This window comes from Aedes aegypti, chromosome 1 (genome assembly GCF_002204515.2).
Source record: "Aedes aegypti strain LVP_AGWG chromosome 1, AaegL5.0 Primary Assembly, whole genome shotgun sequence".
Taxonomy (NCBI): Eukaryota; Metazoa; Arthropoda; class Insecta; order Diptera; family Culicidae; genus Aedes; species Aedes aegypti.
In genome coordinates this window covers 72,609,564-72,637,086 of record NC_035107.1, presented here as the reverse complement: position 1 = coordinate 72,637,086, position 27,523 = coordinate 72,609,564, and the positions used below count along the sequence as shown (strand labels likewise).

The 27,523-nt window shown below is 39.2% G+C and overlaps 1 protein-coding gene across 1 annotated transcript in view; it reads right to left on the bottom strand.

Annotated features, from left to right (window-relative positions):
* Positions 1-18,589: 18,589 nt before the first annotated feature.
* LOC5576371 (zinc finger imprinted 3) overlaps positions 18,590-27,523 on the bottom strand; it is a 65,328-nt gene continuing 56,394 nt past the window's right edge. The window contains exon 5 of the mRNA XM_021839751.1: positions 18,590-19,075. Coding sequence (XP_021695443.1) covers positions 18,670-19,075 — 406 coding nt within the window. The 3' untranslated portion in view covers positions 18,590-18,669. The remainder of the gene's footprint in view (positions 19,076-27,523) is intronic.

Genomic DNA, 27,523 nt, shown 5'->3' with positions numbered 1-27,523 from the left:
TTAAAGTTTTTTAATTTTACAATCAAACCTTCATGCCAAACACTGTCGAATGCTTTTTCTATGTCTAGAAGAGCAAGACCAGTAGAATAGCCTTCAGATTTGTTGGAACGGATCAAATTTGTTACACGTAAAAGTTGATGAGTGGTCGAATGTCCATGGCGGAATCCGAACTGTTCATTGGCAAAAATTGAATTTTCGTTGATGTGGGCCATCATTCTGTTCAAAATAACCTTTTCAAAAAGTTTACTGATGGAGGAAAGCAAACTGATTGGACGATAGCTAGAAGCTTCTGCAGGATTTTTGTCTGGTTTTAAAATTGGAACAACCTTAGCATTTTTCCATTTGTCAGGAAAATATGCTAATTGAAAACATTTGTTAAATATATCAACTAAAAATGATAAGCTACTTTCTGGAAGTTTCTTGATGAGGATGTAGAAAATTCCATCATCGCCAGGAGCTTTCATGTTTTTGAATTTTTTAATAATAGTTCTCACTTCTTCCAAATCAGTCTCCCAGGCATTTTCGAAAACATTCTCTTGATTGAGAATATTTTCGAACTCCTGAGTAACTTCATTTTCAATTGGACTAGTAAGTCCTAAATTAAAATTGTGCGCACTTTCAAACTGCATAGCAAGTTTTTGAGCTTTTTCGCAATTAGTTAGTAATAATTTGTTTTCCTCTTTCAATGCCGGTATTGGCTTCTGAGGTTTTTTCAAGATTTTCGATAATTTCCAAAAGGGCTTAGAGCCAGGGTCCAATTGAGAAATTTTATTTTCAAAATTTTTGTTTCTTAATTGAGCAAAACGTTTCTTGATTTCTTTCTGCAAATCCTGCCATATAATTTTCATAGCAGGATCGCGAGTGCGTTGAAATTGCCTTCTCCTCACGTTTTTAAGACGGATCAAGAGTTTAAGATCATCGTCTATAATCACGGATTCAAATTTTACTTCACATTTTGGAATTGCAATGCTCCGGGCTTCAACAATGGAATTTGTTAAAGTTTCAAGAGCATTGTCAATATCAAGTTTAGTTTCTAAAGAAATGTTAACATCAAGATTGGAGTCAACATACGTTTTATATATATTCCAGTCGGCTCGTAAATAATTGAAAGTGGAGCTGATAGGATTGAGAATCGCTTCTTGGGATATTTGAAATGTAACAGGGACATGATCAGAATCAAAATCAGCATGAGTAATCAGTTGGCTACAAAGATGACTAGAGTCGGTTAAGACCAAATCAATCGTAGATGGATTTCTAGAAGAGGAAAAACATGTGGGGCTATCAGGGTATTGAATTGAGAAATATCCTGAAGAGCACTCATCAAATAAAATTCTGCCGTTGGAATTACTTTGAGAATTATTCCATGACCGATGTTTGGCATTAAAGTCACCAATGACAAAAAATTTTGACTTATTGCGAGTCAATTTACGCAAGTCAGTTTGGAGCAAATTAACTTGCTGCCCAGAGCATTGAAAAGGCAAATAGGCAGCTATGAAAGTATATTTACCAAACTGTGTTTCAACAGAAACACCTAAAGTTTCAAAAACTTTAGTTTCAAATGACGAAAACAGTTGATGTTTTATACGCCTATGAATGATGATTGCAACTCCCCCACATGCCCCATCAAGTCGATCATTACGATAAACAAAAAAGTTAGGATCTCTTTTGAGTTTAGATCCAGGTTTTAAATACGTTTCGGTAATAACTGCTATATGCACGTTATTAACCGTAAGAAAATTAAACAGCTCGTCCTCTTTGCCATTCAGAGAACGAGCATTCCAATTTAAAATATTTAAATTATTATTTGGATCCATTAGAAAAACGTAATCCAATAACAATTTGATTTGTAAATTTTACACCTACTTGGACTGCTTCAGTCATAGTGGTGGCTTTGAACATTGCATCAATCATTAGATTCAATTGTTCAGTTAGAAAATTAAAATCAGAGGCAGACATGTCATGTGATTTCCCATTGGAATTTCCGGTAGACGAAGAAGCGGAGTTACCTGTGGCGGTAGGGTTTTTTCCATTTGATTTGAAACAAGTAGAATGGGTACCCATGGATCGAACAGGGGAATTCGAATTTCCTGCTACGATATCGGCAAAGGATTTACCGTGGGTAGATACATTCGAAATAGAAAAATTCGAACGGCTACCCGACGGATTAAAATTAGTTTGTGAATGAGCATGGTTATGATCTTCCTGATGGGTATGATTCATGATCAAGCGATCGTTAACTGAAAAATGAGCATTGTTCGATACTCTACCAGGCAAATTCCGGAAACGACCGTTATCGTAACGGATATTATCTTTCATCTGCCTGGCACGAGCCTCAATGACCTTTTTGCGTGAAGGACAATTCCAAAAATTGGACTTATGGTTAGCCCCGCAATTACAACATATGAATTTGGTGGTATCTTCCTTCACTGGACAGACGTCTTTGGCGTGAGAAGAACCTCCGCAAATCATGCATTTAGCATCCATGCGACAATTTTTTGTACCATGACCCCACTTTTGGCACCGACGGCACTGAGTGGGGTTCTGGTAATTTCCTCCAGGTTTCTGGAAATGTTACCATGTCACACGGACATCAAACAAAAGTTTTGCTTTTTCTAAAGCTTTAATATTATTTAGTTCTTTTTTGTTAAAGTGAACTAAATAAAATTCTTGAGAAAGCCCTTTCCGAACAATGCCAGATTGGGTTCTCTTTTTCATAATGATTACTTGGACTGGGGAAAATCCAAGTAAATCATTTATTCCATTTTTGATCTCTTCAGGTGATTTATAGTCACTTGAGAGACCTTTCAAGACAACTTTGAACAAACGTTCAGTTTTGTCGTCATAAGTAAAAAATTTGTGCTTCTTCTCTTCAAGATGTTTGAGAAGAAGCTCACGATCTTTAAGAGTTTCCGGCAAAACGCGACAGTCTCCTTTCTTTGCGATTTGGAAGGAAACCTTGATTCCCCTAATGGAGTTCAAGATCTCCTGCCTAAATCCCCCAAATTCGGAACAACTGACCACGATAGGCGGCACTCTTTGCTTCCTCACTTGAATCAAAGAGCCTGGGCTAGAGGCTGCTTCGATTTGGTGTTCGGAAAATTTGTCTAGAGCATCGAACTGATTGCTCATTTCGATACAATTATTCATTTCACCCTTGGAAGAAAGTTCGCATTCCGGGGAAGCGTCCTTTCTTCCATTCTTGCCACGTGTAGTGACAGTTTTAAAACCCACTTTTTTGGAAGGAAGTAGTGAATTCAGAGATTCACCCTTCCTTTTGTTTGTTGTTGATACCATGTTTAATTAATAAACGAAAGAAGACGTGACCTTCGAAAGGTTTTTTCCCAAGACGGTGTCCAAGAAGGATTACCACCGCTAGCTTTCGCCAACGGGTCCAACGAAAAATCGAAGGCACGGGTCCAAACAAGGATCGTAAAGGGATCAATAGTAGAAAAAATAGTACTGAAAAGTACTGTTTTAGTAGCACTGAAAAGTACCGTTTTTAATTTTAGCACTGAAAAGTACTGTTTTTGTAGCACTGAAAAGTACTGTTTTATTGCTTTAGGTAGTTTTTAAGAAAACTTCCAAGAGCAGAGAGAATTCGTGTACGCACAGCACGAAGGTACGATGCGCACTGAGAATGGGTTGATTGATTTATACAATTCTTTCACTATTGTATTCATCCAAGGTTCTTACGTGTTTGTGAGATCGAAAAGACCGGGTATTTATAGATTTGTGAAAAATCTTAATGTTTTAATGTATGCTACAAATCATCACAAAAGTATTGATAGTGCTCTAGAGTGCCACAGTTTGGCCAATAGTGCATTACTCAGCAATTGAGGTTTAGGTTTTGGGGCAGTACAAAGTTAGCCAGAACAACCGGGGGCAGCTAGTTTGGTTATAACAATATTTTATTACTAATAATAACAATATAAAATTGGCTACGTAATGCCTTATATCGCTTGAGCCTATGGAAAATCAGTCAATTCTGAAAGATTTTGATGGCATGTGAGTGCAATATGTCATTGGAAACATTTGAACATGCTTACCGGTATTAGAAAGCCTAATTAATCTATTTAAAATTGATGATTTTAATAGTTATTCTTCGAAAAAGGGCGTAACTCAAAATTTTGACGATCTTCTCTTTTAAAACTTCGCCCAGAGGTTACAAAAAACTATAAACACCTACTTTGAAACAAATTTTGATGGTTTATTTTTCCCGATAAACACGGCAAATAAAAATCCGTTGAAATATTTCAGATTTCCTTTGAATTTGTGGAATTATATGATCAAAAGGACGTAACTTCAAAACGGGCCCTACGATTATTTTGAAATTTTGCCCAGACATGCAGCTTAGCTAAAGAAAACGACTGGTGAGCACTAATTTGATGGAGATTTTTTTCTAATAATAACGGTCAGGGGAGCGCCGTGAATGTACCTAAACGATGACCAACTGTAACAACAACAGAATGAACCGTCGATAATAATCGAATGGATTATTAATCAGTGAACAGAGAAATATTGATAAGGGCACTGAACAAACATGTCACATTGTTTCAAGAAATCGCTGAGATTTTTCACAAACCTGCCAAGTTTATTTAATATGTATCTCAATTCTTCTAATTCTGCTTTGAAGGATGCACATGCAGATGCAGATCTGCTGATGTCATTTTCGGGGTACCGTCGATGGGGGTGACAATGGGTCTAGGGGGTGAGATTGGGTCAAAAGTAAAGTCATCATAGATCACGTAAGGCTATTCAAAATAATGTGTTATTCTAGATGATTAGCATATACAAAAGTAAGAATCGTGACATCCAGGCTCTTTTCGTCAAGGAAATTTTCTCGACTTACCAGGACAAAAAAAAGTTCAATCTTGCCGCATGCACATCCACAAATGGTCAATCGACAGTGAAAGCTCTCAGTTAATAACTGTGGAAGTGCTCAAAAGAACACTGAGCATAGAAGCAGGCTCTGTCCCAGTTGGGACGTAATGCCAGAAAGAAGAAGAACTTGTTCGATTTAATTTATGTTAGATCCATAGATTATTGGGCCTTATAACCTTCAGCCTAAAGAGGTTCGTTCGGCTCAATGACCCAGCATTCAAGTAAGCAACATTTAAAATTTAGTTCAAATGCCTTAAAAATGGGCGTAAAATCTTCTACTCGAAATATGCTGGACAAATGCTATTGTAAGTATAACGTAACCCAATAGCTCAGATGCTACCAGCTAATACAGTATGTCAATCTCTTATGAAATACCTATCCCGAGTAGCACACATGTTATAATTGAGGCAGAATAACTCTTATATGACCAGATCTGGTTATATAAGAGTTATTTTGCCTCAATTATAACATGTGTGCTACTAGGGATGCAGGGCCTTATCTATGGTGCCCCCTTTATTTACATCGTTTTCAAAAGAATATAAATTAACTCCAAAAGATTAGGTAATGTCTTAACAGGTCTTTACAACACCGAGAACGCAACACCAGCGCAAATGGAAACATTTTAATTACCGCCATATCTGTGCTATAGAAGAAATACATGTAGCAAATGAATTCAATTCATCAAACTGTTCAGTCAAAGAGAATCCATTCATCGACTGCGACGGACGATGCACTTGTCCATCGGCGAAGGACCATATCCCATTTGACATAAGGTCGTTTGATATAATAATCATGGGCACCATGCTTTTCGAAGAAAGCTCCCAGTGAATATCTGTGGAAGTGCTGCTCATAAGAAGCTGAGGAGCAGACTCTGTCACAGTTGGGACGTAAAGCCAAAAACAAGAAGTACAGCTAGTTTGACGTGCTTTGAGTTTTATGTTATGTCAAAAAGCATTATTCCAAACGGGTAACAATCCATCGGAGATCTCATAAGATCTGGCTGGATGACAGTCAATTTCCACCCGGCGAGAGATTTGAACGGCCGGCTCTTGCTAAGAAACGAACCTTAATTATAATAAGAAATTTTTCAATCATCTCCATTCATATACACTCCCGTGCATAAGTTTGGGTTCACCTCCTAAAAAACATGCAAAAGTGTTCAGTCCATTTCTCTGTGATTACACGTCCAATTCAAACTCTTTAAGCCGCATTCGAAAGGCAAAGAGTTATTCTTACTTCGTATGTATTTTTCCAAAATTATTCTTTGAACTTTGTATACTAAATTTGTACTTAAAGTTGTGACATTTTTCAAAAAACACACTGAAAAATCATATCTAATTTCTTCAGCATTGGGTCGACCAAAATTTCAAATCAAAATGTCATTAGAATCGTAATCTTATATTCTTTGAAGAGACCCCACGAAATTTTGCGGAAAAATCTGAAAAGTATTCAAAATCAATGAAACAGTCAGTCAAGTCATCGTGCAAAAGTTTGGGTTCACCTGAACTTACTTAGATCTGTGAAATCTTAAACCAATAATGTACGTGTAGGATTCGAACGAATAAACCACATTAATTTAAAAACATTATATTTTTATTAATTTCTTTTTAAAACTTTTTTTTTTCACTCGCATTTCACTCCGAACTCACTCAACTACATCCTTTTTGAAACTCTAGTCAATCGTTCGTCGTTCTAAGCATCCATCCACCAGCGCATCTTTTTGTCTCTCTTGTTCATTCGTATTTTTCTATCCCTCTTGCTCTGCCTTCTACGTACACGTTCAAGAAAGCTCAACCGTCGTCGAAGCATCGGATCCATCCGATCGTCTGTTGCAGAATCCTACTCACTGAATCTACACTCTACTAAATTTCCATCGAGATTCACTTGAATTGTTTTATTCTTATTTATTTATATTTAATTATTCTTCCTACATCCTTCTTCTCCCCTACTCTGATATAATATCTTTATTATATATGGTATATGAATGTGTTCTCGAATATATACGCAAAACATGAAATTATATGGTTTGTACTATTTCAAGTAAGAAATATCTATTTTAATTCATTTTACTAATAATTTTGATGATGATGTTGCTTCTACCTGAAAATAAAAACAATAATATATACGGAAAAACAAACCTAGAAAAAGATCAAACAAAAAATATGTAATTAATAAAGTAAATAAAAACATTTGTTTTAAACACATGCACAGCATGAATAAATTACTTACGATTAACATTTCAGTAAACAACCCTAGAAATATCAGAGAACCATAAATACAAATAGTAATAATCAACCAATTAAAATTATATCTTGATCACGCATTTTATTCATATTCTACTCTTATGCATTTCAAATTCAAAGAACAACTACCACAATCTGCATTGCGACAATCATCCCTCAGACTCACCCAGAATTGAATATCCTTCGATCTGTTCCAATTATTTCAAACATCAATCAGACTGACAAATCTGCTCAAGAATTTAATTTCCATCATTCTGATCCACTCGGATCAAACTCATGCTCAACAATCTGCTAAAGTATTGTATTTCTGTCACTTGCACTTGGATCGAACTTCATCTCTCCGATGTACCGCTTAAGAATTGAATTTCCTTCAATCTGATCCACTTGTGATCTATCAGACTCACCAAACCGCTCAAGAATTGTATTTCCGTCACTTCGACTTGGATCGAACTTCATCTCTCATATGTACCACTCAAAAATTGAATTTCCTTTAATCTTATCCACTTGTCATCTATCAGACTAAACAATCCGCTCAAGAATTGAATTTTCGGCACTCTGATCCACTCGTATCAAACTTCATCGCTCAAACGCATCAATCTGTTCAAGTATTGTATTTCCGTCACTTCCACTTAGAACGAACTTCATCTCTCAGATGTACCGCTTAAAAAATGAATTTCCTTTGATCTGATCCACTTGTCATCTATCAGACTCACCAATCCGCTCAAGAATTGAATTATCATCACTCTGATCCACTCGGATCAAACTTCATTGCTCAAAGGCATCAATTTGCTCAAGAATTGTATTTCCGTCATTTCCACTTGGATCGAACTTTATCTCTCAGATCTACCAATTCATTAAGAAATGAAATTCCATCAACCTGATCCACTTGTCATCTATCAGACTCACCAATCCGCGCAAGAATTGAATTTCTTTTCACTCTGATCCACTCGTATCAAACTTCATCGCTCAAACGCATCAATCTGTTCAAGTATTGTATTTCCGTCACTTCCACTTAGAACGAGCTTCATCTCTCAGATGTACCGCTTAAAAATTGAATTTCCTTTAATCTGATCCACTTGTCATCTATCAGACTCACCAAACCGCTCAAGAATTGAATTATCGTCACTCTGATCCACTCGGATCAAACTTCATCGCTCAAACGCATCAATCTGTTCAAGTATTGTATTTCCGTCACTTCCACTTAGATCGAACTTCATCTCTCAGATGTACCGCTTAAGAATTGAATTTCCTTTAATCTGATCCACTTATCATCTATCAGACTCAAAAATCAGCTTAAGAATTGAATTTTCGTCACTCTGATCCACTCGTATCAAACTTCATCGCTCAAAGGCATCAATCTGCTCAAGAATTGTATTTCCGTCATTTCCACTTGGATCGAACTTTATCTCTCAGATCTACCAATTCGTTAAGAAATGAAATTCCATCAATCTGATCCACTTGTCATCTATCAGACTCAAAAATCCGCGCAAGAATTGAATTTCCGTCACTCTGATCCACTCGCATCAAAACTCATCGCTCAAACGTGTTAATCTGCACAAGAATTGTATTTCCGTCACTTCCTCTTGGATTGAACTTTATCTCTCAGACCGCTTAAAAATTGAATTTCCTTTAATCTGATCCACTTGTCATCTATCAGACTCACCAATCAGTTCAAGAATTGAATTATCGTCACTCTGATCCACTCGGATCAAACTTCATCGCTCAAACGCATCAATCTGCTCAAGAATTGTATTTTCGTCACTTCGACTTGGATCGAACTTCATCTCTCAGATGTACCACTCAAAAATTGAATTTCCTTTAATCTTATCCACTTGTCATCTATCAGACTCAAAAATCCGCGCAAGAATTGAATTTTCGTCACTCTGATCCACTCGTATCAAACTTCATCGCTCAAACGCATCAATCTGTTCAAGTATTGTATTTCCGTCACTTCCACTTAGAACGAGCTTCATCTCTCAGATGTACCGCTTAAAAAATGAATTTCCTTTGATCTGATCCACTTGTTATCTATCAGACTCACCAATCCGCTCAAGAATTGAATTATCATCACTCTGATCCACTCGGATCAAACTTCATTGCTCAAAGGCATCAATTTGCTCAAGAATTGTATTTCCGTCACTTCCACTTGGATCGAACTTTATCTCTCAGATCTACCAATTCATTAAGAAATGAAATTCCATCAATCTGATCCACTTGTCATCTATCAGACTCACCAATCCGCGCAAGAATTGAATTTCTTTTCACTCTGATCCACTCGTATCAAACTTCATCGCTCAAACGCATCAATCTGTTCAAGTATTGTATTTCCGTCACTTCCACTTAGAACGAGCTTCATCTCTCAGATGTACCGCTTAAAAATTGAATTTCCTTCAATCTGATCCACTTGTTATCTATCAGACTCAACAATCCGTTCAAGAATTTAATTTTCGTCACTCTGATCCACTCGGATCAAACTTCATCGCTCAAAGGCATCAATCTGCTCAAGAATTCTCGATTACTTTTTCAAATCGACGTAAGTAACTTTCATACGGTTTTGAGAAAACTAATTGAGAAGAATCACAACCTGTCTTCTAAAACTGTTTTAAAATGAATGACCTTTTTAACATTTTTTCGCCGTGTACATCGCCCAAATTTTGCATACAATCAGATCGCGTTCAAAAACTAGGTATTTTCAATTATTTTCAATAAAAATAATTATGACAAAATGATAAGCCGTTTCATACAGTTACTTCCGACGTTTTTCTACCAGTGTAAAATCGGCTCAAGTAGTGTTTTGTTTTGATTCGTGGTTAAGTCACTTTGTCTCTCTATACAGCGAGGCGGCGAAAGTAGTGGTTAGGTTGCGAAAGTTGAAAATCTTACTTTCGTCGTTTTGTAAATCCGGAAATTAAACGTTCTAAAAGTGAAAAATCTAGTTGGGTAAGAGCGGAACATATGGAATTTCGCCTGCGAAACACGTAGGATCAAAAAAGTAAGTTTATTCACTTTTTTGACTTGAGACTATTTGAATAAGTTTTCGAGAATTGTATTTCCGTCATTTCCACTTGGATCGAACTTTATCTCTCAGATCTACAAATTCATTAAGAAATGAAATTCCATCAATCTCATCCACTTGTCATCTATCAGACTCACCAATCCGCGCAAGAATTGAATTTCTTTTCACTCTGATCCACTCGTATCAAACTTCATCGCTCAAACGCATCAATCTGTTCAAGTATTGTATTTCCGTCACTTCCACTTAGAACGAGCTTCATCTCTCAGATGTACCGCTTAAAAATTGAATTTCCTATAATCTTATCCACTTGTTATCTATCAGACTAAACAATCCGCTCAAGAATTTAATTTTCGTCACTCTGATCCACTCGTATCAAACTTCATCGCTCAAAGGCATCAATCTGCTCAAGAATTGTATTTCCGTCACTTTCACTTGGATCGAACTTTATCTCTCAGATCTACCAATTCATTAAGAAATGAAATTCCATCAATCTGATCCACTTGTCATCTATCAGACTCACCAATCCGCGCAAGAATTGAATTTCTTTTCACTCTGATCCACTCGTATCAAACTTCATCGCTCAAACGCATCAATCTGTTCAAGAATTGTATTTCCGTCACTTCCACTTAAAACGAGCTTTATCTCTCAGATGTACCGCTTAAAAAATGAATTTCCTTTAGTCTGATCCACTTGTCATCTATCAGACTCACCAAACCGCTCAAGAATTGAATTATCGTCACTCTGATCCACTCGGATCAAACTTCATCGCTCAAACGCATCAATTTGTTGAAGAATTGTATTTCCGTCACTTCCACTTGGATCGAACTTCATCTCTCAGATGTACCGCTCAAGAATTGAATTTCCTTTAATCTGATCCACTTGTCATCTATCAGACTCAAAAATCCGCGCAAGAATTGAATTTCCGTCACTCTGATCCACTCGGATCAAAATTCATCGCTCAAACGTGTTAATCTGCACAAGAATTGTATTTCCGTCACTTCCTCTTGGATTGAACTTTATCTCTCAGACCGCTTAAAAATTGAATTTCTTTTAATCTGATCCACTTGTCATCTATCAGACTCACCAATCCGTTCAAGAATTGAATTATCGTCACTCTGATCCACTCGTATCAAACTTCATCGCTCAAACGCATCAATCTGCTCAAGAATTGTATTTCCGTCACTTCCACTTGGATCGAACTTCATCTCTCAGATGTACCGCTTAAAAATTGAATTTCCTTTAATCTGATCCACTTGTCATCTATCAGACTCCCCAATCCGCGCAAGAATTGAATTTTTTTTCACTCTGATCCACTCGTATCAAACTTCATCGCTCAAACGCATCAATCTGTTCAAGCATTGTATTTCCGTCACTTCCACTTAGAACGAGCTTTATCTCTCAGATGTACCGCTTAAAAATTGAATTTCCTTTAATCTGATCCACTTGTCATCTATCAGACTCACCAATCCGTTCTAGAATTGAATTATCGTCACTCTGATCCACTCGGATCAAACTTCATCGCTCAAACGCATCAATCTGCTCAAGAATTGTATTTCCGTCACTTCGATTTGGATCGAACTTCATCTCTCAGATGTACCACTCAAAAATTGAATTTCCTTTAATCTTATCCATTTGTCATCTATCAGACTAAACAATCCGCACAAGAATTGAATTATCGTCACTCTGATCCACTCGTATCAAACTTCATCGCTCAAACGCATTAATCTGTTCAAGTATTGTATTTCCGTCACTTCCTCTTAGAACGAGCTTCATCTCTCAGATGTACCGCTTAAATATGAATTTCCTTTGATCGGATCCACTTGTCATCTATCAGACTCACCAATCCGCTCAAGAATTGAATTATCATCACTCTGATCCACTCGGATCAAACTTCATTGCTCAAAGGCATCAATTTGCTCAAGAATTGTATTTCCGTCATTTCCACTTGGATCGAACTTTATCTCTCAGATCTACCAATTCATTAAGAAATGAAATTCCATCATTCTGATACACTTGTCATCTATCAGACTCACCAATCCGCGCAAGAATTGAATTTCTTTTCACTCTGATCCACTCGTATCAAACTTCATCGCTCAAACGCATCAATCTGTTCAAGTATTGTACTTCCGTCACTTCCACTTGGATCGAACTTCATCTCTCAGATGTACCGCTTAAAAATTGAATTTCCTTTAATCTGATCCACTTGTCATCTATCAGACTCCCCAATCCGCGCAAGAATTGAATTTTTTTTCACTCTGATCCACTCGTATCAAACTTCATCGCTCAAACGCATCAATCTGTTCAAGCATTGTATTTCCGTCACTTCCACTTAGAACGAGCTTTATCTCTCAGATGTACCGCTTAAAAATTGAATTTCCTTTAATCTGATCCACTTGTCATCTATCAGACTCACCAATCCGTTCTAGAATTGAATTATCGTCACTCTGATCCACTCGGATCAAACTTCATCGCTCAAACGCATCAATCTGCTCAAGAATTGTATTTCCGTCACTTCGATTTGGATCGAACTTCATCTCTCAGATGTACCACTCAAAAATTGAATTTCCTTTAATCTTATCCATTTGTCATCTATCAGACTAAACAATCCGCTCAAGAATTGAATTATCGTCACTCTGATCCACTCGGATCAAACTTCATCGCTCAAAGGCATCAATTTGCTCAAGAATTGTATTTCCGTCATTTCCACTTGGATCGAACTTTATCTCTCAGATCTACCATATCATTAAGAAATGAAATTCCATCAATCTGATACACTTGTCATCTATCAGACTCACCAATCCGCGCAAGAATTGAATTTCTTTTCACTCTGTTCCACTCGTATCAAACTTCATCGCTCAAACGCATCAATCTGTTCAAGTATTGTACTTCCGTCACTTCCACTTAGAACGAGCTTCATCTCTCAGATGTACCGCTTAAAAATTAAATTTCCTTTAATCTGATCCACTTGTCATCTATCAGACTCACCAATCCGTTCAAGAATTGAGTTATCGTCACTCTGATCCACTCGGATCAAACTTCATCGCTCAAATGCATCAATCTGCTCAAGAATTGTATTTCCGTCACTTCCACTTGGATCGAACTTCATCTTTCAGATGTTCCGCTCAAGAATTGAATTTCCTTTAATTTCATCCACTTGTCATCTATCAGACTAAACAATCCGCTCAAGAATTGAATTTTCGTCACTCTGATCCACTCGTACCAAAACATAGTCCACCAGACTCATCAATCCGCTCGAGGATTGGATTTCCTGATCTACTCAGATGAAACGTCATCTCTCAGACGCATCAATCCGCTCGAGGATTGGATTTCATTCATTCTGATCCAATCTGATCAAACGTCATCTCTCAGATGCATCAATCCGCTCGAGGATTGGATTTATTTCATTCTGATCCACCCGAATCAAACGTCATCTCTCAGACGCACCAATCCGCTCGAGGATTGGATTTCATCAATTCTGATCCACTCAGATTAAACATAGTCCACCAGACTCATCAATCCGCTCGAGGATTGGATTTCCTGATCTACTCAGATCAAACGTCATCTCTCAGATGCATCAATCCGCTCGAGGATTGGATTTATTTCATTCTGATCAAACGTCATCTCTCAGATGCATCAATCCGCTCGAGGATTGGATTTATTTCATTCTGATCCACCCGGATCAAACGTCATCTCTCGGACGCACCAATCCGCTCGAGGATTGGATTTCATCAATTCTGATCCACTCAGATTAAACATAGTCCACCAGACTCATCAATCCGCTCGAGGATTGGATTTCATCAATTCTGATCCACTCAGATTAAACATAGTCCACCAGACTCATCAATCCGCTCGAGGATTGGATTTCCTGATCTACTCAGATCAAACGTCATCTCTCAGATGCATCAATCCGCTCGAGGATTGGATTTATTTCATTCCGATCAAACGTCATCTCTCAGATGCATCAATCCGCTCGAGGATTGGATTTATTTCATTCTGATCCACCCGGATCAAACGTCATCTCTCGGACGCACCAATCCGCTCGAGGATTGGATTTCATCAATTCTGATCCACTCAGATTAAACATAGTCCACCAGACTCATCAATCCGCTCGAGGATCGGATTTCCTGATCTACTCAGATCAAACGTCATCTCTCAGATGCATCAATCCGCTCGAGGATTGGATTTATTTCATTCTGATCAAACGTCATCTCTCAGATGCATCAATCCGCTCGAGGATTGGATTTATTTCATTCTGATCCACCCGGATCAAACGTCATCTCTCGGACGCACCAATCCGCTCGAGGATTGGATTTCATCAATTCTGATCCACTCAGATTAAACATAGTCCACCAGACTCATCAATCCGCTCGAGGATCGGATTTCCTGATCTACTCAGATCAAACGTCATCTCTCAGATGCATCAATCCGCTCGAGGATTGGATTTATTTCATTCTGATCCACCCGGATCAAACGTCATCTCTCGGACGCACCAATCCGCTCGAGGATTGGGTTTCATCAATTCTGATCCACTCAGATTAAACATAGTCCACCAGACTCATAAATCCGCTCGAGGATCGGATTTCCTGATCTGCTCAGATCAAACGTCATCTCTCAGATGCATCAATCCACTCGAGGATTGGATTTATTTCATTCTGATCCACCCGGATCAAACGTCATCTCTCAGACGCACCAATCCGCTCGAGGATTGGATTTATTTCATTCTGATCCACCCGGATCAAACGTCATCTCTCAGACGCACCAATCCGCTCGAGGATTGGATTTCATCAATTCTGATCCACTCAGATTAAACATAGTCCACCAGACTCATCAATCCGCTCGAGGATTGGATTTCCTGATCTACTCAGATCAAAAATCACCTTTCCAACTCATCAATTTACTCGAGGATTGGATTTCTTTCATTCTGATTCACTCAGATCAAACGTCATCTCGCAGACTCATCAATCCGCTCAAGATTCGGATTTCCTTCATTTTGATCTATTTATAACAAACGTCATCCATCAGGCATCAAAATAGCAACACAATAGCAACACAATAAGCAGAATTTCATTTTTATATTCTATCAACCAAAAAACATCAAAGCTTATTTCTCATGCACTCTTGGATTGAGCTTATCAGGCTCCATAATAATCCGTCAGGCATCAAAATCAGGAAATTTTCAACAACACAGTAGCAGAATTTTATTTATATATTCTATCAATTTACCAACATAAAAAAAACTGACATTCTCATGCATTCTTGGATTGAACTTCCCAGGCTCCATAAGAATCCGTCAGGCATCAAAATCAAAAAATTCTCAGCAACACAATAGCAGAATTTCATTTATATATTCTATCACCAACCAACATCAAAAACTGATTTTCTCATGCACTCTTGGATTGAGCTTATCAGGCTCCATAATAATCCGTCAGGCATCAAAATCAGAAAATTTTCAACAACACATCAGTAGAATTTCATTTATATATTCTATCAATTAACCAACATAAAAAACTGATATTCTCATGCATTCTTGGATTGAGCTTATCAGGCTCCATAGTAATCCGTCAGGCATCAAAATCAGAAAATTTTCAACAACACAATAGCAGAATTTCATTTATATATTCTATCACCAACCAACATCAAAAACTGATTTTCTCATGCACTCTTGGATTGAGCTTATCAGGCTCCATAATAATCCGTCAGGCATCAAAATCAGAAAATTCTCAACAACACAATAGCAGAATTACATTTATATATTCTATCACCAACCAACATAAAAAAAAACTGATTTTCTCATGCATTCTTGGATTGAGCTTCCCAGGCTCTATAATAAGTCAGGCATCAAAATCAGAAAATTCTCAACAATACAATAGCAGAATTACATTTATATATTCTATCAATTAACCAACATAAAAAACTGATATTCTCATGCATTCTTGGATTGAGCTTATCAGGCTCCATAATAATCCGTCAGGTATCAAAATCAGAAAATTCTCAACAACACAATAGCAGAATTACATTTATATATTCTATCACCAACCAACATAAAAAATAACTGATTTTCTCATGCATTCTTGGATTGAGCTTCCCAGGCTCCATAAGATTCCGTCAGGCATCAAAATCAGAAAATTCTCAACAACACAATAGCAGAATTTCATTTATATATTCTATCACCAACCAACATCAAAAACTGATTTTCTCATGCACTCTTGGATTGAGCTTATCAGGCTCCATAATAATCCGTCAGGCATCAAAATCAGAAAATTCTCAACAACACATCAGTAGAATTTCATTTATATATTCTATCAATTAACCAACATAAAAAAACTGATATTCTCATGCACTCTTGGATTGAGCTTATCAGGCTCCATAATAATCAAAATCAGAAAATTCTCAACAACACAATAGCAGAATTACATTTATATATTCTATCACCAACCAACATAAAAAAAACTGATTTTCTCATGCATTCTTGGATTGAGCTTCCCAGGCTCCATAAGATTCCGTCAGGCATCAAAATCAGAAAATTCTCAACAACACAATAGCAGAATTTCATTTATATATTCTATCACCAACCAACATCAAAAACTGATTTTCTCATGCACTCTTGGATTGAGCTTATCAGGCTCCATAAGAATCCGTCAGGCATCAAAATCAGAAAATTCTCAACAACACAATAGCAGAATTACCAAATCACAGCCATTGTAGGATTCGAACGAATAAACCACATTAATTTAAAAACATTATATTTTTATTAATTTCTTTTTAAAACTTTTTTTTTTCACTCGCATTTCACTCCGAACTCACTCAACTACATCCTTTTTGAAACTCTAGTCAATCGTTCGTCGTTCTAAGCATCCATCCACCAGCGCATCTTTTTGTCTCTCTTGTTCATTCGTATTTTTCTATCCCTCTTGCTCTGCCTTCTACGTACACGTTCAAGAAAGCTCAACCGTCGTCGAAGCATCGGATCCATCCGATCGTCTGTTGCAGAATCCTACTCACTGAATCTACACTCTACTAAATTTCCATCGAGATTCACTTGAATTGTTTTATTCTTATTTATTTATATTTAATTATTCTTCCTACAGTACGCACCATTATTTGCGCTCAAAAAAGCTTTAAACTAATAAAATCGGTTGAAAAATGGCAGAGATATTGACAAAAATGATGTGCGTGTGGCTCAGGTGAACCCAAACTTTTGCACGATTTGCATCATACTGAGGGGTGAACCCAAACTTTTGCACGATGACTTGACTGACTGTTTCATTGATTTTGAATACTTTCCTGATTTTTCCGCCAAAATTTTGTGGGGTCTCTTCAAAGAATATAAGATTACGATTCTAATGACATTTTGATTTGAAATTTTGGTCGACCCAATGCTGAAGAAATTAGATATGATTTTTCAGTGTGTTTTTTGAAAAATGTCACAACTTTAAGTACAAATTTAGTATACAAAGTTCAAAGAATAATTTTGGAAAAATACATACGAAGTAAGAATAACTCTTTGCCTTTCGAATGCGGCTTAAAGAGTTTGAATTGGACGTGTAATCACAGAGAAATGGACTGAACACTTTTGCATGTTTTTTAGGAGGTGAACCCAAACTTATGCACGGGAGTGTAGGTAGGTACGCATGAGCAAGCTCGACCAACGCTTGACAGACAAAATCGATTACAGCACACATGCAAAATTAAATCCACCTGCGGCGACGAAAAGAGGGGAGGAAGGGTTTCTGTTAGTTGGTCATAAAGATTAGGCTTTGTCTAAGCGCGATTGAAGGCTCGTTGCGTCAGGTTGGGTTTCGAGGTGCCGCTGCCGTGCCTGTAAGACAAATTAACTAGTTTTACAATTTTTGCATTTCTTCACTGCATTTCCATTCACGGAGCCGCGATGGAGAAATGGTCATCTAGCTAGAGGAGGAAATTGAAGATCGAGGACGCAGATTACTCGCGAGGTGTGTTACTCAATTGATTCTGTCATATTTGCGGGCGAACTTCGATTGCTTTTGCGTATGTTTTCGACCCGGAGCCAAGCTCACCGACTTTGCGAGATAAACAGATACGCAACGTACGACCTTGTACGGCATTTTATCTATTCATCTGAAGAAAATCTTCTTCGTCATTAGCTTATAGTTTGATCGCACCAGGATCACCCAGACAAGCGACAGTCGTTCGCCGGTTTGGAGTGACTCAAAGCTTGCGAACTACTTGATCGTTTGACATTTTAACCAAATCGCATCCCCGCGCGAGGAAAGTGTGACATTGCGCGGCAGCGTACCTGTATGAAACTGGTTTCGATCGAAGATGATCGTCTTTTGCTTCTGGGATGCCGACCAGGCAGTGTGGAATGCGGTTTCGTAGTCACACTAACCGCTGAATTACAATTGACCGGGCCAGCTTGCCCTTTCGCAAGGCGATTCTTCATAACTTGGACATGAATTATGGCTGTCGATTTGCTTCCAATTACATGTATTACATTCCTACCTTACCAAGCAGCTATATCACATAACGGTGCTCTTCCCCCATATACCTTTAAGTATCGATCGAATCGTCCTCGGATTCCACCTCCCCCGACCCTGGTTCCCGCGCCTTCGCCTTGCTGGTCTCCTTGCTCGTTTTCGCCGCCAGCCACTCGACCGGGTGCATCTTCTTCTGGTGCGAGTGCATGTTCGCATTCGAGTTGAACGTTTTCGGACAGAAACTACACGAATAGAGTGTGGCCCCGGTATGCCGCGAAGCCACGTGCTCCCGCAGGGTTAGGGCCTTAGTGAAGCTCTTGCCGCACCATTCGCACTTGTGGTTCCGGTCTCCGTGGGCGTTCTTCTTGTGAGACCGGTAGGCCACACGGTTCGGCGTCATTCGGCCGCAGATTTCGCACTTCACCTCGCCGACCACGTGCAGACGGATGTGCTGGCGCCAGTACTGGCGGTTTTTGAACCTAAACGAGAAAGTTTTGTTAGTAATGAACATAAATGTAAGACTAAGTTATGTATTAGAAATACCCGTAAAACGAGGGGTATCCTTGATAAAGCGGATAGTTTCTGTTGATCAGTTAAGCTAAATGAATAATGATAAGCATATTTACAAATTGAGGCTATGTATTTAATCAGTCAGAAATTTTCATATAACGTTAAACGCCTAGAAGTATGCAACGCTCTATATACTCTACGTAATTCATTGGATTTAGTTCAAAATATGCTTATTTATTATCCTTATTTATATTTAACTCAATGTCGAAACATGAGAATCGATCTATTTATTTATTTAGTTGGTGTGTCATCAATTAATTTGATAAAACCTCGTTAACGATGTTACGCCAATTTACTCGGTCCAAGGCTGTGTCTCTCCAACCTCGATTTTGGCCCACGTTCTCCAGATCTTGTTGCACCTGATCAAGCCACCTCGCTCGCTGTGCTCCCCGCCTTCTTGTGCCAACCGGATTCGACGCGAACACCATCTTTGCAGGATTGTTGTCCGGTAGTCTTGCAACATGCCCTGCCCAGCGCACCCTTCCGGCTTTCGCAACCTTCTGGATACTTGGTTCACCGTAGAGCCTAGCGAGCTCGTGGTTCATTCTCCGCCGCCACACACCGTTCTCCTGTACTCCGCCAAAGATCGTCCCAAGCACCCTTCGTTCGAACACTCCAAGTGCTTGCAGGTCCTCTTCCAGCATGGTCCATGCTTCATGTCCATAGAGGACCACCGGTCTTATAAGCGTTTTGTACATGGTACATTTGGTGCGGGGGTGAATCTTTCTCGATCGCAGCTTCTTCTGGAGCCCATAGTAGGCGCGACTTCCACTGATGATGCGTCTCCGTATTTCACGACTAACGTTGTTATCAGCCGTTAACAAGGATCCGAGGTAGACGAACTCATCGACCATCTTAAAAGTATCCCCGTCTATCGTAACACTGCTTCCCAGGCGGGCTCTGTCGCGCTCGGTTCCGCCTATCAGCATGTACTTTGTTTTTGACGCATTCACCACCAGGCCGACTTTTGTTGCTTCACGTTTCAGGCGGGTGTAGAGGTCTGTCACCGTTCCAAATGTTCTGCCGACAACATCCATATCATCCGCGAAGCAAACAAATTGGCTGGATCTTGTGAAAATCGTACCTCGGTTATTGAACCCGGCTCTCCGCATGACACCTTCTAGCGCGATGTTGAACAGCAGGCACGAAAGTCCATCACCCTGTCGAAGTCCACGGCGGGATTCGAACGAACTGGAATGTTCGCCCGAAATCTTCACGCTATTCTGCACACCGTCCATCGTTGCTCTTATTAGTCTTGTGAGTGCAGATAGTTTTTAGTCTTGTGAGAGCACGATAGTTTTCACATTCCAGTTTGTCGCCCTTCTTGTAGATGGGGCATATGACCCCTTGCTTCCACTCCTCCGGCAGCTGTTCGGTTCCCCAGATTCTGACAATCAGCCGGTGCAGACAGGCGGCCAACCTCTCCGGGCCCATTTTGATGAGTTCAGCTCCAATACCATCTTTACCAGCGGCCTTATTATTCTTGGGCTGGCTGATGGCATCCTTAACTTCCCTCAATGTGGGGGCAGGTTGGTTTCCTTCATCCGCCGTGCTGACGTAGCCACTTCCTCCGCTGTCGTGACCCTCGTCGCCTGTGTTCTCCGTGCCATTCAGGTGTTCATCGTAGTGCTGCTTCCACCTTTCAATCACCTCACGTTCGTCCGTCAAGATGCTTCCGTCCTTATCCCTACACATTTCGGCTCGCGGCACGAAGCCTTTTCGGGATGCGTTGAGCTTCTCGTAGAACTTTCGCGTTTCTTGAGAACGATGCAGCTGTTCCATTTCTTCACATTCCGCTTCTTCCAGGCGGCGCTTTTTGTCCCGGAATAGGCGGGTTTGCTGCTTACGTTTTCTTTTATATCGCTCCACGTTTTGTCGCGTTTCTTGCTGCAGCATTGCAGCCCGCGCTGCATCCTTCTCCTCCAAAACCTGCCTGCATTCTTCGTCGAACCAATCGTTACATGTCATCCTTTCCACGTACCCGACGATGCTCTCGGCTGCGTTGTTGATGGCTGCTTTTATGTTGCTCCAGCAGTCCTCAAGAGGGGCTTCGTCAAGCTCGCCCTCTTCCGGCAACGCTACCTCGAGATGCTGCGCGTATGCGGCAGCGACGTTCGGTTGGGCCAGTCGCGCTAGGTTATACCGAGGCGGGCGTCGATACCGTACATTGTTGATGACGGATAGTTTTTGGCGCAGTTTCACCATCACTAGATAGTGATCAGAGTCGATGTTAGCGCCACGATAGGTTCTGACGTCTGACGAAGTAGGTGCTGCGAATGGCGATGTTCTTGGAGGCGGCAAAATCTATCAGTCGTAGGCCGTTCTCTTTCGTCAGCCGGTGGGCGCTGAACCTTCCAATCGTCGGTCTGAACTCCTGAGAATCGATCTATTCTATCAATTTTACACACATTTTCATAGACAGGTCGTTTTCACCGGTGCTCCATTTTTTTCGTCCAATTGTATAAGGGCAACTTCACCGATGGTCCAAATGTTTAGGCCATGTTATAAATGGGAGCTTGCTACGGTGTTACAAATAATGTTCCAATTTTGTTTCATACCAGTTTACTAGGTCTATTTTTTTGGAACAGACTAACTGCCTGGTTTATTTTTGGTCGCATTTCGACCAATATTTGAGCTGTTCCAAAACTGGTTTGACATATGTTTGTTTACAAGTTCGGATTTTCTCGCTGAAACTGCCTCCGTCGAATGAGTAGGAACATTTGAGGTAAGTATAAAAACAGGAACAATATTTCATTGCTGCTGTTTTTTAACCAACATTTATTCCTTCTTCCAGCGATTCCTCCGGCTATATCTTCGGGGACTGCTCCAGGAACTCACACAGGACACCATCCAGGAATCAAGGATTCTACCACGAATTTCTATGGGAATATATTTGAAGATTCCACAATGAAGTCTGAATACAGATATCGCCAGGATCTCTGCCAGGAAATCAATTGAAGTTCCTCCAGGAATTCCTTTGGGGATTTATTTCAGGCATTCATCCAAGAATTTGCTGCAGGAATTTCTTTGGAGATTTGCTACAGGAATCCCTTCAGGTATGTATTTCTTTCAGAAACTTTTCTCCGTGGATATCTTCCAGAAATTCCTCCTGGAATTCCTTTTAGTATTTTCTCTAGAAATTTCTCTGAGGATTTGCACCAGGATTTTTTCCAGAGGATCCGTCGGAAATGTGCTCCAGGAATTCCTCCAGGGATTTGTCAAAGAACTCCTCCGGGGATTTCCTCAAGGAATTTTGTCCACGAACTCCTCTGGGGATTTCGTCTAGAAATTCATTAAGAAGTTCGTCCAAAGATTTTCTCCTTCGGAGACTTTTTCAGAGAATTTATCCGAAGATTTCTTTCAGGAATATCTCTGGGCATTAGCACCAGGAATTTCTCCTTAGGTTTCCTCCAGGAATTCCTCCGGGATTCAGGATTCTTTCGAGGATTTTTTCTTGGGATTTAAACCAGGAGCTTCTCCGGGGGTTTTCTCCAGGAATTCCTCCTAGAATTTCTCCAGGTATTCCTCCGGAAATTTCAAGGATTCTTCCGGCGATATCCCAAGGAATTCCTTCAGGGATTTCCTGCAGGAGTTGTTTCGGAGGTTTCCTCAAGAAGCAAATCCGAGAATTTCCTCCCAAAACATTCAATACCGAGAATTTCTTCCCGAAATTTTTCTTCCAGGTATTCTTCCGGAGATTTTGTCCAAAAATTCCTCCGGGAATTTCTCTCGAAATTCCTTCAGGGATTTTTTCCGAGAATTTATCAGGAGTTTTCCTCTAGGAATTTCTCTGGAGATTTGTACCAGGAATTTCTCGGGAGAATTCTTCCAGGAATTCCTCCGGGGATTTCATCCAGGTTTTCCTCTGGGTATTTCATCCTAGAATACTTTAGGAATTCCTCCGGGGATTATCCCCAGAAATTGTTACGGTGATTTTTCCAGAGAATTTTTTCCGGAGATTTCCTCCAGGAAGTTCTTTGGAGATTTGCACCAGGAATCGCTGTAAAGATTTTCTCCAGGAATTCTTACGGGGATTTCAAATATTTCTCCAAAGATATTCCCAAACCATTACTCCGGCGATTTTCTCCAGGAATTCTTCAGGTGATTAGCATTTTTTTCCTTCACAAATTCCATCAGGGATTTGCTACAGGAACTCCTTCGGAGATTTCCACCTGGAATTCCTCCGGGGATTTCCTCCAGATTTTTTTCCGGAGATTGTTTGCAAAAAATTCCTTTAGAATTTTTACAAGAACTCTTCTTAAGGTTTTCACAAGGATTACCTCCGGGGCCGAGGATTTCCTTCAGGCATTTCATCCAAGAATTCTTATGGAGCACCACCAGGAATTCCTTTGGTTTTCCTCCATAGTTCGTCAAACCTCCATAAGTCGATATCCGAAGGGACCATCGACTCATGGAAATATCGAGTCATGAAACAGAAAGGATTTGGAAAATGGTTTGAAGGGACCATCGCAGTAACCATGAAGTATTGGTTTTTGTATGGGTCCATGTGTCGATATCGAATAATGAAACATTGACTTATGGGGTTTCACTGCAATTGCTCGGAAATGCTCCGGGGTTTCCCTAGGAATTTTTCTGAAGTTACTTCGAAAAATTCACTTCATTCCCTCCGGGAGTTTGTCCATAGTTCCTCAGGAAAATTCTCAAAAGTTTTTCCGGGAATTTCTATAGATTCCCTCCGGGAATGCCTCCAGAGTTCTTCCAGGTTTTTTTGAAATCCTTCAAGAAATTATCCGGATCTCCTCTGGTAATTCTTCTGGATTTAATTTAGCAATGCCTCGGAATGTCCTCCAGATTTCCACCGCCAATTATTCTAGATTTTTTTCAGAAATTTCTCTGGAGTTCTTCAGCAGTTCCTCTGGATTTCATCCAGTAATTCATGGAAAGTTCCTCCGGAGTTATTTCGAATTTCCTCCATAGCTTCTCCAGAAATTTCTCCGGAGTTCGTCAAGCAATTACCTCGGAGTTCTTCTAGAAACGACTCTGGAGTTCCTCCAGAAACACATCCGGAGTTTCTCCAGGAACGCCTCCTGAGTTCCTCGAGTAATTGCTTCGTAGTTCCTCCATTATTTCCTTTGGAGATTCTCTAGGATTTTGTCCAAAATTCCTACAGGAATTCCTTTGGAGTTCATCCGGGAATTCCTTCGAAGCTTCACCGATAATTCCTCCTGAGTTGCTCCAGAAATTCCTCTGGAGTTCTTTCAGAATTTTTTTTTCTTTAGATTTTATCCAACATATCCTCCGAAGTTACTCCAAAGCTCCAGGAGGAACTCCGGAGGAATTGCTGAAGGAACTCCGGAAGAATTGCTGGAGCAACTACAAGGGAATTCATGGGAGAAATCCGGAAAAAATCCTGGAGGCATTCCTGAAAGAACTGTGCAACAATTCCAAAAGAGCTATGAAGGAAATCCAAAGTACTTTCCGATGGAGCTTTGGAGGAACTTCGGAGGATATGGTGGATAAAATCCAGAAGAATTGCTGAAAGAACCCCTAAAGAATTTCAGGAGCAATTCAGGAAAAATTACTGGTGAAGCTCGGAAGGAATGCCCAGAGAACTTTAAAGGAATTTCCTGTAGGAGCTCTGGACAAAATCATTGAGAATCTTCAAAAGGAAATCCTTGAGGAAGTACGGAGTAATTCATGGAGGAACTTTGGATGTGTTTCTGGAGGAACTCCTGAGGAGTTTCTAGAGAAACTCCGGGGTAATTGCTTGACGAACTCTGGAGAATTTCCTGGAGGAATTAAGAAGGAAATTAGAAGGAATTCCTGGTGGAATCCGGGTGAATTTTTGTGAAACCCTTAAAAGGAGTTTTTGGGATAAATCGCCTGATTAATTCCTGAAGAAATTCCCGCAGAAATTTATGGAGGAAATCCCCAGAAAAATCCCTGAAAGAAATCCCGGATTATTTCATGGAGGAAATTTCTTGGAAGAAATCCCCGGGGGTGCTCCGCGAAGGCTTGGCAGATGCTCCGCGACAGTTTTGAAAATTTGTACCAATGCCTTCAAATTTTTGCTTGAAAATATGCTTTTAAGTATACCAAACCAAGCCATATATTGAAATTTTAACTCGTTTTACTGAGCAAACAAATGAATTTACACGTTTTTCAACAATGCAACTATGAAGAGAAGATCGTCATCTATTTCCCAGTGATTAAAGCTTTTATGTTGGTCTATTCATTTGCTTAAAAACAACGAGCTACACATTCGGTTACCAATAGCTTTCACAGCGAGATATCAAGTTTTGCGAGATATGTTGAAAACTGAAGACAACTCAATTTTGTTAAAAAAATACAGATGGGACTGATTTGGGATTCACGTCAGTATAAACACGATGTCGAAATCTCGATCATTAATGAAGTGTACCTCGGATATTTTTACGAAAACTTTCAGCATTTGGGCTAATATTTTAACCTTCCAGTTAACAATATTCTGTCGGCGAAGGAACAGTTTTAGCTCCAAAATTGGGTTTTCTCGAATTTAATATGGAAAACAAACCTTAAAGTTGAAGTAACTCAATGTTCATTAATAGAATACTTTGAAAAAAATTTTTTCGACGAGGATTATCATACGTATCCTAACAAAACTTTCATACCCAAGAAGTAGATGAACAACCGAATTCAGTACTATACCATTTAATTCCACTAGAGTTTGTATCTTTTGACAGATACGCGTATTTCGACCTCAACTGTAAGGCCGTCTTCAGTGTCGTGTACTAGACTCGACTTAATTTCATACCCACGTTTTGTTGGGATACTTGGTCGGCGTTAAGTCAGAGTGGACCAAGTGACATTTTTCATATTTTGAGAAAAACGGGCTCAAAGTCTAACGCTTTGTATTTTTTTATCTCAATAAAATTTTGGTTTAATATTTCTACCCATCCTTGTGTTACTTTCAAACAACATAATGTGAAATGATGAACATGAAAAATCACAATCCAAAACTCTGATAGAACGATTTTTTGATAGACAATGTGCACTTGGTCCACTCTGACCGAACAATTTCAAGAAAAAGAACAATCATTTAATGCTTGCGTGGTCAAACTGGGTGCATATCTTTAAGATGAACATTTTATCAAGACCCTTCGGCATCAGTATCGTAAATTCTTCAATAATCCATATCTTCAATCTCAAAATCAGTGACATAACGATATCTTGGAAATTAAGGTTTTGAAGGGTCAGGGCGTTGAAGACCAGAAATATTAAAATATGCGTTCAGTCAGAGTGGACCAAGTGAAAATCTTGAGTACCGACCAAAATATACTGGTCCAATAAGCGGGTTCTAGGACAGTCCATACATACACCATAGAACTAACATAAACTTCTATCGAACTCTGAAATCGACTCAAAAAATGCAATAATCAATCAGTTTGTTGCTATTTGACACTTGGTCCACTCTGTCTGCACAGAAATTGTTGCAATTTCTGATCATCTACTGAAATACGGTAAATGGCCAGATATCAAATTAAGATCCCTTGAATTATGACATGTTTATGAGTTTCTATTGATGGATGGGAAGAAGAATCGTTCCATGTCGAAAAATTTGGAAAATAACTTGAAATGTCTTGCATTTTCTAGACTTTCTCAGCGCATCGATCGTTTTCGTTGTTATGGTAAAAAGCACTTGGTCCACTCTGACTGCATACTTTTATTGATTGTTATTGATCATCCAGAGTAAATTTGTTACATATCTCTCCCAGTTTTCAACATTGATCAAATTGGATCAAAGTGAAATGGAGATAACGTTATTTTGCATCTAATGGTAGAATAATCCAATTTTCCCAAGTTTTGTACTTGGTCCACTCTGACTTAACGCCGACCACTTATCCTCGTCGGAAAAAGTCTGAGGTACGATTATTATCAAAATGTTTAAACCGCGTTACAAAATTTGAAATATTTAACGAGTTTCATCAAAATTATTGATATTTCCGAAAGTACTGAATTTGTGGTTAACCCACATAAATGAAGGCTTAAAAAGAGAAATTTCGCTACAGAAGTGCGCTCAGTTGTTTGAACTAACAACAAAAGTCGAAATACTTCCCATCCAAAGCAATTTGTTTTCAAGTCACGAACTTTGAAATATTTTGCGAAACATCAAATATAGTTTCATTTGCCTTCAACCCACGAATCTTGATATATTTGACGAAAAATCAAATATAGTTTCATTTAAATGCTTATCGTCATAGTTTAAGCATGAAATTAAAAAAGTTTGCTCAATCTAATAAAACACATTTTTTCAGATTAGAATTAAAATTTAAAAATTAAATAAAAGTTACTGCAAGATTGATCAACATAAATCTTACTTCACAATTCACCTAGGAATTATAGGGTCGATTAAGGCA